The sequence below is a fragment of the Sphaeramia orbicularis genome, chromosome 11 (genome assembly GCF_902148855.1).
Source record: "Sphaeramia orbicularis chromosome 11, fSphaOr1.1, whole genome shotgun sequence".
NCBI classification, from domain to species: Eukaryota; Metazoa; Chordata; class Actinopteri; order Kurtiformes; family Apogonidae; genus Sphaeramia; species Sphaeramia orbicularis.
The window spans coordinates 16404661-16416700 of NC_043967.1; the positions used below are offsets into that span (position 1 = coordinate 16404661).

General features: G+C 37.3%; 1 protein-coding gene across 1 annotated transcript in view; it reads right to left on the bottom strand.

Moving 5' to 3' along the window:
* The window catches only part of jazf1a (JAZF zinc finger 1a), a 28521-nt gene that overhangs the window by 647 nt on the left and 15834 nt on the right, over positions 1-12040 (bottom strand). Inside the window, exons 3-4 of the mRNA XM_030148087.1 lie at positions 10212-10408; positions 4403-4572 (exon numbers count right to left, since the gene is read on the bottom strand). Coding sequence (XP_030003947.1) covers positions 4403-4572; positions 10212-10408 — 367 coding nt within the window. The remainder of the gene's footprint in view (positions 1-4402; positions 4573-10211; positions 10409-12040) is intronic.

The window sequence follows — 12040 nt, forward strand, 5'->3', positions numbered from 1 at the left end:
GCATCTGTTCTCCTGTACATATGCACTTCACTGGACGTTTACTGCCACTTCCTTTCATTTTATCCGGTAATACGTCGTAGAAAATAGACGGTGGTATCAACAGGAGTTAGAGTTACAGTCAGTGGACAGTTGACCGACCACAGCTCACAGATCAGACGACTGAACTACACCTGGACACCACGGGGGATTCTGTGAACTATGTAACTGTGACATTTGCACATTTTTTATACTATTATATTGGTTTAATTTTACCCTTTCATACAGTATTCTCTAATTTGCACATATTTCAATTGCACACTATTTTATATATTTTTTATATATGTCTGTATTTTATTGTGTTATTTAAATGTAAGTGCAATGTTGCTGGTACAGACCACCTGCAATTCTGTTGCACAACCAACTTAATGACAATAAAGCCTGTTCTACTCTATTCAATTCTACTCTACTCGATTCTATTCTACTCTTCTATATTCTACTATTCTACTCTATTCAATTGTACTCTATTCTACTCTAATCAATTCAACTCTATTCTATTCTACTCTACTCTGTTCTACTCTACTATATTCAAATCTGTTCTACTCTATTCTATTCTACTCTGTTCTACTCTACTTTATTCTACTCTACTTTATTCTACTCTACTCTGTTCTACTCTACTTTATTCTACTCTATTCTACTCAATAGTATTCAAATCTATTCCACTCTGTTCTACTCTATTCTATTCTACTCTGTTCTACTCCGCTTTATCTACTTTACTCTGTTCTACTCTAGAGTAGTAAAGTAGAGTAGAACAGAGTAGAGTAGAATAAAGTGGAGTAGAATAAAGTACTCTATTCCATTCTACTGTTTTACTCTACTCTGCTCTGTTCTATTCTATTATGTTATCTATTCTACTCTCTGTTCTACTCTTTTCTATTCTACTCTGTTCTACTCCACTTTATTCTACTCTACTCTGTTCTACTCTATTCTATTCTACTCTGTTCTACTCTACTTTATTCTACTCTACTCTGTTCTACTCTACTTTACTACTCTACTCTGTTCTACTCTACTTTATTCTACTCTACTCTGTTCTACTCTACTTTACTACTCTACTCTGTTCTACTCTACTTTATTCTACTCTACTCTATTCTACTTTGTACAACACACCATGTTTCTGTCAAAACTCTCAGCCAATCAGCTGATTGATCAGCTGATAGACAGTTTCCCATCAGGCACTGGGCTTCTGCAGGCACTGGAGGAACACTGTGGTTGCTGAGATCTCATGAGATTACCATTGTCTCCCTCGTGATAACGTTAACATAAGTTGAGATGAGGTCAGACACAAATCTAAGCGGGGGTGCATGGTGTGGTGATCGTCAGTGATCTGTTCTGCAGAAACTGGATTCAATTATAGCAAATGGACCGCTGTAGCAGACCAGCCTCTGCTCTGTTAGATCAATACATTACAGACAGTAAATGCTCTTTATCTGTGCATCACTGCTTTAGTCTGCAGCCACTATGAAGGAACAGTCACACTTATGCATGAATCATGTTTACATTGAGAGTGCTGTAGATCATAATGCTTTCACTTCATAATTTATACACAAAGGTGCCGTTTGTCCAGTTATTTAACATTTGTAAATACGTAACTTGATGAATAGGCTTTGTCTAATTGACATTACTGACTTCCAAATAATACATAATGCACAGAATCACAATAACTCTTTATTCTTGCTGCTGCCCAAAAGAAAAGTGTACATCTGAAAGTCATATTTCAGACATACAGCCACATGCATAGATTTGGTTCTTTCTTGCCATTTAGGAAAATACAAACCCTGCATTAAATGTAGCAATGCCTTATACACTGACCTGTATCAATGCTGAACCAACTGTTTCTGATTGTTTTTCATGCATCTATAGGATCTCTAGGATATTTAATCTATGTGTATATACTGAGTTCACATGTTTTACACACAGAAACTTGTGAAACATGATATAGCTGCATGTATTTCATCAAAAATCTGCAGCTGCTTAAGGTGACAGTTTGATGAAAATGAAGCTTTCTGTACCAATATCTGTACAGTTATATATTTATTTGGTCAAAATAACTCTTCATATTGTTAAATTACCATGTTTGCTGTGTATAAACAGTAGGACTGTAGATGTGTCTCAAAACAATAACAGACAGGGTGTTTCCAAACTTTAGACCAGCAGCGTATGTTGGATGTTTCTGGTGACGGTAAGAACTACAATGTGTTAATAGATTATCAAATGCATTATTATCTTATGATATAAATGCAGGTTTTAATTTAAATGATGGGCACTATCTGCTTCTGCTGGATTATAAGACCACCTCACTGACCCACAGACCCAACAGGAGCTGCTGTATCTGGTTGTTTTTGGCCCATTTTCAATTGATAGAGCATTAATTGTGCTTTTCTGGACCAGAGACTCCACTGTTTCTTATTAACAAAACATCTTTAACACTTTCAGTGCCATGGGCCGATTAAATCGGCTTTACGAAAACAACCTGTAAAGTGCTACGGGCCGATCAGATCGGCTTTGGAGAACACGCCACATTTGTGTACAAACAAACCATCCACCCCCATTTCTTTCTCACATTTCGATGACGTTCTTTCTGTGTCCCCCTTTTGAGACCAAGCAGACGGGAATTTGAGGTCACGCGACCGAATAATATTTTTATATCTTTTTAATGTTTCTTATTCTCCGGTGTTTCATCAGAGGGAGCCCTCCATGCCGGGGGGCAGCTGTGGACTCCGGGGGCTGTGGCGGCGCCTTCTCTCACTGGGGTCCACTCCTTTCTGGTGGGTGGGGGTCCCAGTTGGCCCTCTCCCACTAGTTGGGATGCGGGGCTGTGTTGCTGGTGCCTGGTCGCCGGGGTCGGCGGCTGCCTCCTGGTGCGGATGGCTCCCTGAGACAGCGCCTCCTAAATTGATGTTTTACTTTTACTTGTACATTTTTGTTCTGGTCTACCCGTGCTCAGTCAGTCTTCTTAAGTATGTGTGAGCTTGTGGGTTTGCATGTATATATATGTGTGTGTGTGCGGGTGAGTGGGTGGGTGTGGGTGAGGGGCGGTACTGATTTTTAAACTGATATGTAAAGCACTTTGTGCTACAGTTTTTAATGTATGAAAAGTGCTATATAAATAAAGATTATTATTATTATTATTATTATTATTAATATAAATTATGCAAATTACGATCAATAATGAATCGGCTGCGTCCGGTGCGTTTTGGATCTAATCAGCAATCGGTCGGATGTTATCGAGCGGTTTCCTGCAGGATTCTTCAAATATTATAAAAATGACGTGAAATACTGAAAAACGGCCAAATTCTGTGGCACTTTTAAGGCTTATTAGCCCCTTAACTGTCTGGCACTTAAAGAGTTAAGTAAAGGTTGTGCAGAAAAAAAGCTTGCACTGCAAAAATCTAAATCTTACCAAGTGTATTTTTGTCATTTCTAGTCAAAATATCTCATCACACTTAAAATAAGACATTATCACCTAAAGAGTTCAGTGAGATATAAGAACGCATTTTTAGACAATAGATCTTGAAAATCTTATTTCAAGAAATCTTACCAAGATAATTTTCACTCGTTCCATTGGCAGATTTTTTTTTGCTTAATTCAAGATTTTTTTTTTTGCTTCATTCAAGCAAAAAAAAATCTGCCAATGGAACGAGTGAAAATTATCTTGGTGAGATTTCTTGAAATAAGATTTTCAAGATCTATTGTCTAAAAGTAAGTTCTTAAATGTCACTGCAAAGTTACTCTTTAGGTGATTATGTCTTATTTTAAGTGTGATGAGATATTTTGACGAGAAATGAGAAAAATACACTTGGTAAAATCTAGATTTTTGCAGTGTGTTTCTTTAATCTGCCCCTCAATGGCATTTTCTTAGTCTTTTTTCTTCTTTTGTCTCAAGTTAACATTAGCTCTAACTGTGTTAGCCTGTTGGTTGGAGTTCAAATACTGCGTTAAAGTCAACTTAAACACATATGTTTACTGAGATATTTCCTGATGTTAATTCCAAATTGCTGTCAGTGCACATTTCATAAATCCCATGTAGGAGTTTCTTTTTTTAATTTTCACAGTATTGTTTTGTGCGAAAATAAACAGAAATGAGTCTTAAAAATAAGAAAAATGTAGGCGTGATACGCCAATGTTCCCACTGTCATTCAGTTAAAGGGCAGGAATGAGGAGCTGAATGTAGTTTTTGTTAAACGGCTACAAAATCTAACCAAAGAAAACATGCTGTGATAATTGTATCAGTGCTTCTGATCACACCATCCAAGATTTATAATGTACTTTTTCAAAAATGATGTCTGGACATGTGATAGTCAAACAGTAGCCTCAGTGTGGAGCTCATCAGACGCCCAGACTCAGCGTCCTTTCTGCGCTGTCTTACCTTGTATCTTTTCTTACAGCCGGGGACGGGGCAGGCGAACGGCTTCTCCTCTCCCCCATTCATGCACATGGAGCTGAGGATAGACTCAGAGCTAATGGCGCTTTCTGTGGTCCACGACTCATCGCTGTCCGACTCCTCGTAGTCTACCTCCTCCTCATCATACTCACTGCCTGCAGGCACAATGGAGACACGCAGAACAACAAAAATGCTAGTCATCGCGAATGAAATATGAACGTGGACCAGCCAAAGGGGGCATCACGCTTTGGGAATTTACCAAACAGAAATGACTGATGTGACATTTTATTAATAGTGCTCACTGTGCTCTGCTCTTATTGAGATGCATTAGACGCCCACGTCACTGAACGCACTGCTTAGAGAAAACCAGCCCTGGTGTCCATGTACATGAGCGTGCGTGTGTGTGTGTGTGTGTGTGTGTCTATAGATGTGAGTCAAGACACATGGGTTGGCACTAAGAAAGAGATCATTAAGTGGGAGTGATCCCCATTGCTCAGCCTGGAAAAAAGTGCTTTGCTAAGTGCAGAACATTTTCCACTCACTAACATACATACGTGTACACACACAAACACACACGCACACACACACACACACACAGGCATCCACATACCACATTACTGAAATGGTCATGCAGTCAGGCACACACAAACACATAAAGGCCCGGTGACCCCCCACCATCTCACAGGAAATGCTGCACCTCAGCATGAGGAAATGGATGGCACCCTGGCACATGTTGAAAGAGGGCGTGAGTGTGTGTGTCTGTCTGAGTGTGTGTGTAGTGTAGTGAGTGGTATATAAGCCCAGACCTAACACTACGTTTGGAACCATTTGGGCTGGAATTGGACATCTGCTTCTGAGCTGTGCAACACACAGCCCCATGCGAACACACAGCGTGACAGCTGCTATGTAATTAGCAGAGTGTCGACTGCTCTGCTCACTGCAGGAGCCACCAGCACAACACACACACACACACACACAAATAACACACGCAGCAGTGGAGATCCGGGTTTAGGCCTCATTCCACTTTCCACTGTGGATGCATTCTTTATTTATGGCTTAAATTTTTAAGGAACAATTGGAATTAAAGTGGTTATTTCATCCCATTTTTATAGTAAAAAAGCGCTAATACAATATTAAATATTTTTTACTGGATAAAATGAGAGATGGCAGAAATTTAGATGTTTTGGGGATATTCCTGCTCAGTCATAAGTTGAATATGGAAAGACAAAACAAATCCTGTTTAGGTCCAGGTAAGTCATGTTTTTTATATCAATCCATTAGTATTTATTTTTCGGCTCCACTACATTTTCATACATCCAAAGCAGCACCGTAACATCAAAAAATATAAACCTGTTACTACAGTGTGGTTTTAGCTCCAAGGTTTTGTGTTTCAGCCTCCTGGCATTTTCCACTCACATCAGTTTTACAACCTAAAAAATAAACTGTTTAGCACAACTGTTATCTGTTCACATAAAGTCAATAATATAAATGTATAAAAGCCTTATGTACACCCTGCCGGGAAAGAGGAATTTTACTGTTTTGTACATTTTAACGCAATTTTGGACCATCATTCCCACATTTGTAAAAGAAAAGCATAACAGTTTTGGTGTAGGGGAAACTGTGACTAAACCATCAAATCTTAGTTATTTAAATGCTGAACCACTGCAAAAGAGGAATGGATTGTAATCATAAAAGAAATATACCCTAACCCTAATTTCTGGAGGAAGACAACTCATTTTGATACAGCAGCTCCTCAACATATACATATACACATAAACAGTATACGTCTGTTTCTGGAGTAAAACAGCCCCTATTGTGAGTACCAAAAATACCAAAAGTGGACCTTGGACTTACTTTTTGGACTTTAATTTGAAATGCAATGCACAACATGTAAAGCACATTAACAGAAATGGACTTTTTCTTTCTCAGTTTAAGTTACCATTTTTCCACTATTCTCTGTCCGTTTTCTTACCTGGTTCTTCCTGATCGTGCATTCTTTCCTCTCCATCCTTCCTTTCATCTCTCCCTCTTTGCACTGACAATCATACACAAATATGTGGTATTCAACTAGATGAAAAATTACATAAATGTGAAAAAAATACTAATATGAATATTGATCAATAAAGCCCTCTCTCTGCTCCCCTCTCTCTTTTTGTACTTTAATCAAAAGGCAAATAACCAAACAAGCCTTTTTTATTTAATAAGAGATATAAACTGATACATTTATCCAACTTATAACATCAGTCTAATAGAATATTGGTTGCTGTGGAAAATTAAGTCACAGCATTTGATCTTACACTCTTACCTGAACCTGAAAAAAAACAATCTTTAATCCATGATGATGCTGTCTGTCTACACACACACACACACACACACATACACACACAATAGGAGTTAATGGGCATCCAGTCAGTTAGTTAGTCAGATACAGACAGTATCACCTTGTCTTTAATATTAACACATGTACATGTCAACAGCAGCTTCTCTCATTCCAATTCAACAAAGACAGAGGTTGACTGACCACCTGTAATGTTACCTCGCCAGAAAAAACATCAGCTGACTCCTACCTAACAACATAAACTGTGATCTACATTTCAATGCAGCAAAACTAGGGACTGGTGATGATAATGTGTTGGTATTGAGTGATAGAAGTAAACAAATGTGTCACATACCCTAGTTTAAGCCAGGTACTGTACTTCACCAACTCTGGAAGCACTAAGAGTTCGAGTCGGGGAAAAGGTGGGAGGGATGGGGTGGATCAAACCATTTTTGAGGTGGGGGAAGGGGGGATGCTGCTGTATTTTTGCTGTTAAAATATTGTATTTCAACTGTTTACTGTATATGGTTTTGACATTTCCTCTAGCTTGTCAGAAATGGACATAAAGTAAAAAGAAAAAAAATGAAATAAAAAAACGGCTAGAAACGCCACTGACTGACACTGATGAGATTTACTCACTTACTAGGAACTGAAATTTAGTATTAAATAACACAGCAGTGGCGACAGCAAAATATCCAAATTCAGTTCTACATGTTTTTGTTTGATTTGGATGAAATTACATTTGCAAGCCAAACCCATACAAGACATAAAAGTCAGATGAATATACAATACTGCGCCAAAGTCCAAGGCTGACATTAGATTTGTTGGTTTAGTTTAGTTCTAATGACCACTAATTTCTAATGGTTACACAGTTCCCGCTGCCTCAAAAAAGCACACAACATTAGTAAGGACAATTCACTCCCCGTACACACTGTGAACTGTTGTCGTCAGGCAGACGATGCACAACAACAAAGACAAGGACTGACAGATTCAAGAACAGTTTTACTCAACAGCAGTCACCACACTCAATACTGAAAAACACAAATGATGTGCAATATGTTTTATAAGGGATCAGTGCAATAACAGAATGTATGCTTGTGTGTGAGTGATGGGTTTATGCTGGGTTTTTTTTACCTAATTATTTTAGCTGCTATCATTTGTATGTTTATAATAGATTTTATATATGATGTACAGATTGGATGGCACTTTTATATTTCTTTGTATTTGTTACAATGACAATAAAGATATTCTATTCTATTCTACATATGCATTTCTCAGTCTCTGCATTAAGATCCAATCTGATATATATGAAGTATGTAGAGCAGTAAAAACTAAAGTTTCTGGGAAAACAGCTTCTATAAACCAAAGTGGTCGTATTTAGAGTGACCTCCCTTTGCACTTAACAACTCTTTAACTCTTGTTCAGACAATATGAGATTTATTGCATTCAGTTTCTTATGTTTTATGCCAGGTTTCATTCAACACATGTCAGATGTTTGTAACTGTTTGTGCTGCTTCTTGTTATGAGGTCAGAGGTCACAATAAATAGTCACTTTAACTTTTAGAACGCATTTAGTTCACTTTTTTGTGTATCTTTTAAGGCTGTGCACATATTTCCTGTATTTTGTTATATCTGCAGAAAAAGAGAATGAAAAAAAAATATGTATGCTCATTTCAACCCCTCAAAAACAACATGGCTAAAGGTGGACTAAGACTTTCACACAGAACTGTATGTCCTCTATAACACACCAACAGTATCTGAAAGAAAGTGCTTGGACCAACAGAAAAAAAAAAAAAAAAAATGCGAATAGGCCACAGGTCAACACAATAATAACATGATTCAGATGTGAACAAACTGATTCAAGTTCTGAATATATGAAAACATCAACTACATCATAGGTAAAAATGAGAAATAAGAAAATAAGTAGAATATAAGTATAATAAAAGTAAATAAGTAACATAAAGACCTGTCTCGTACATGCTCTCCATGGTGTTAAAGGTTCAGTGTGAACTATTTAGTGGCATCTTGAACTACTGAATACCCCTCATTTCTGCTATAGTGTCGACAAAAAATGCAAAAATGACATATTGTGTGATCAGTCCTTTAAAAATAGTAACAGTAAAGTATTTTCGAGTCTCTTCATGCTGTATTTATGCAGCTTCTGTATGTAATTACAAAAGTTGGTCGATGGCCCAGGTTTTTGACACTACTTTTCTGTCGGCATTTCCTGTTGATTATGCAATCGGCCGTGCCCTTTCAATAAACAAACAACTTTTTACACAGTTATCTGTCATCTATTGTTACCTGCACATCACCCACACAGGGTATGGGTGTGCACACGAGGAAAGGTGTGGTTGCTAGAGAGCAGTGAAGCATGGACAATAGGAGATATGGGGAAATACATATACAAATTCATTACAAAGACTTTTTCTACTGCAAAAAAGAGCAATAAGAATCGTTCACAATGTTGGTTTTCGTGAACACACAAATCCACTATTTCTCCATTCTAAAACTTTAAAACTCATTGACCTTGTGGAATTCAAAACTATTCAAATAATGTACAAAGCAAAGAATAACTTCCTGCCGGGCAATATTCAACAAATGTTTAGTGAAAAAGAGGGAGGCTATGATTTAAGGGGAAAGTTAAATGTAAAGATTCATAAAGTACGCACTACGTTAAAAAGTTTCTGTATCATCATCTGTGGAGTAAAATTGTGGAACAAATTGTGTGTGGAGATAAAACAAATATCTAACATAATTCAGTTTAAAAAAAGATATTAAAAAAATGATTCTTGAGAGGTACAGTATTAAATAATGACTATAAGGACTGTTTATGGATGATGCTGTACTGATAAATGTGCTGTAATTATTGAAGAAAATGGTTGAATTGTTGAGTCTGCTTGTATGACTGGACTGCCATGATCATATTGTTGGGTGTAATTCAGTTACTGCATTATCTATTTGTCGTGGTTTGATGTTAAAATTAGGAAAATATTGTTTGACTTTTGTATCAAGTTAGCGATAAAGGTGTAAAAGCACTGAGGGGTAGGATTAAATAAGCTCATACTTCTTCCTACTCCTTTTCGACCATGCAAAATTCAGACTTGTATGTGCTTGGAGATAGATTCTGTCCATTTGAATGTTTTATTTTGTTTTTTTTATTATTTATTTATTTATTTATTTTTGCATGTTCGAAATAAATAAATAAATAAATAAAATCAATAGTGTGAGAGGAAAAAGACAAAAAAACATTTATTCAAAAAAACATTCTATATATGATATGCGTTCGATTCATATCAGTCTAAACAAAAGCCCGAGGCATTAGTCATTTTGCTTATCAATGACGCAACTATACATGTTTTCTGTTAAAGCCATTTTGTTTCATTGTATTCAATATCAACATGTGCATTCACTCCACATGAAGACAAACAATCACTCTCGTCCTCTCATATAAAGACACACACACACCTGTCGTACCTGTAGGGGTGCTGCTGCGGAAGGAGGAGGAGGGAGTGATGGGGGGTGTGACGGGAGGCGTCAGGTTACCGCTGGTGTGGCGGGGGGGTGTGGCCGTGCTGTTTCTGGACACTCCGCCTGTGATGGACAGGGACAGTTTGGGCGTGGCCTTCTTCTTCATGGTCTCCTGCTCCCGGCGTGCTGCATCCGTCACGAACCTGGACACACAGCGATGAACATCAAGCCCCTGTTAACCGTTGCCATGCTAATGCTAGACAGCAATATACATGTGCCGGAAGTCCATGTGAAAAGAAAAACGTCAGATAAAAGCTCAACAAAACCCATTTTCAGACGATAGAACACAATCCAAACAAGCACTTGGCCGAAATGCAACAGGCAAATATCGAAAACAATCTAACAGTCCAAGACCAACATGTATAAAGAATAATTACCTCCGCCAAGTGTAACGGCGGAGGTTATGTTTTCATCTGGGTTCATCTGTTTGTCTGTTAGCAAGATAACTCAGAAAGTTATGGATGGATTCAGATGAAATTTTCAGGAAATGTTGATACTGGCACAAGGAACAAATGGTTCAATTTTGGTGGTGATCGGGGGAGGGGGGCTGATCTGCCCTGGTGGAGACTGCGCTTTCTGGTTTCATTTTACATTTGTGTCATTATGCTGATGTGTTGATACTGTCTAAATTCTATACTGTCTGTATTTATGGAATTACCTTAGGTTGTTTTAGAGCAAGGGTTGGGTTTTAGCTTAGGTGGAAATAGGGATTGTCTTCATAATCAGTTGTACTGTTTGCTTAATGTCTTGGGCCCCGTTTGTAAGCTATGGATAGCTTCTGGAGTTACCCTTTTTACAAAATCATATCTTGCTGTAAATTTTGAATACAAGTTGCATAAGTACTTTAATGATTTGTACATAAAATTTGAACTGTAAATTTCATAAAACAACAGACCAATGTGGCAAACCTTACGTCGCTAAGCTAACACTAAACAGACCCATCAGTACAAGTATTGTTTTTCTAAAGCTCAAACCCACTGAATGAGCCAAAGGCTGAGCAAAAAAAGCAAAAATAGAGCGAATATTATAACGTTATGATGTTATTATGAATTTTGTCTCATCTTTGCTGTTTTCGGATCATAGCTTGGTTTTATGTGAATGAAGCTTCTGCTATCAGCTAATCTATTGTTTTCTGTTACATAATAATTACATACTGTCCAGAGTTTAACAGGCTAAATCATCTCCTGTACCTTTTCATTCTTTTGCTTTTTTTCCTACCATTTCTATTATTTACTGCAAGATAAAATTACATTCACTAAGGCCGAACGAGAGAATGATGAAGATAATGATCCAAATTAAGGATGTGATGTTGGTTTATTTTTAATTGATGTGGGGATGGGAGGAGGTTTATGTTAAATTCATCAAGAAGCACAATTAATGTTTATGGTGCTGTTTTTTCCTGTACACAAAATCAAATTGAGTGTTTTAAGTGTTTTATAAAATCTAATGGTAAAACTGTGGTTCACTCAATCCTTGACTGGTCAGTATGTCTTTGGTTTGGGTGGAATGCACATGTTAAAAATAGTCATGACTAATCGACTTCAATTAGTTTAATTATTTAACTGCAGGAACTAATTAAAGTTTCCATCCATAATCCTAATGAAATAGTGTATCTCAATAATTATTGTGATGTCACTGTTTGTGTTATTTTTGGCTCAAAACACTCACAAGACGTTTCAATAATATGTTATAGTTCAATAGTGTCTTAGATCCAGAGTATCTGCAGGTTTGATGAAGCCAAATTCTTGACATTTTTTTTTGACACTAGTTTTTAT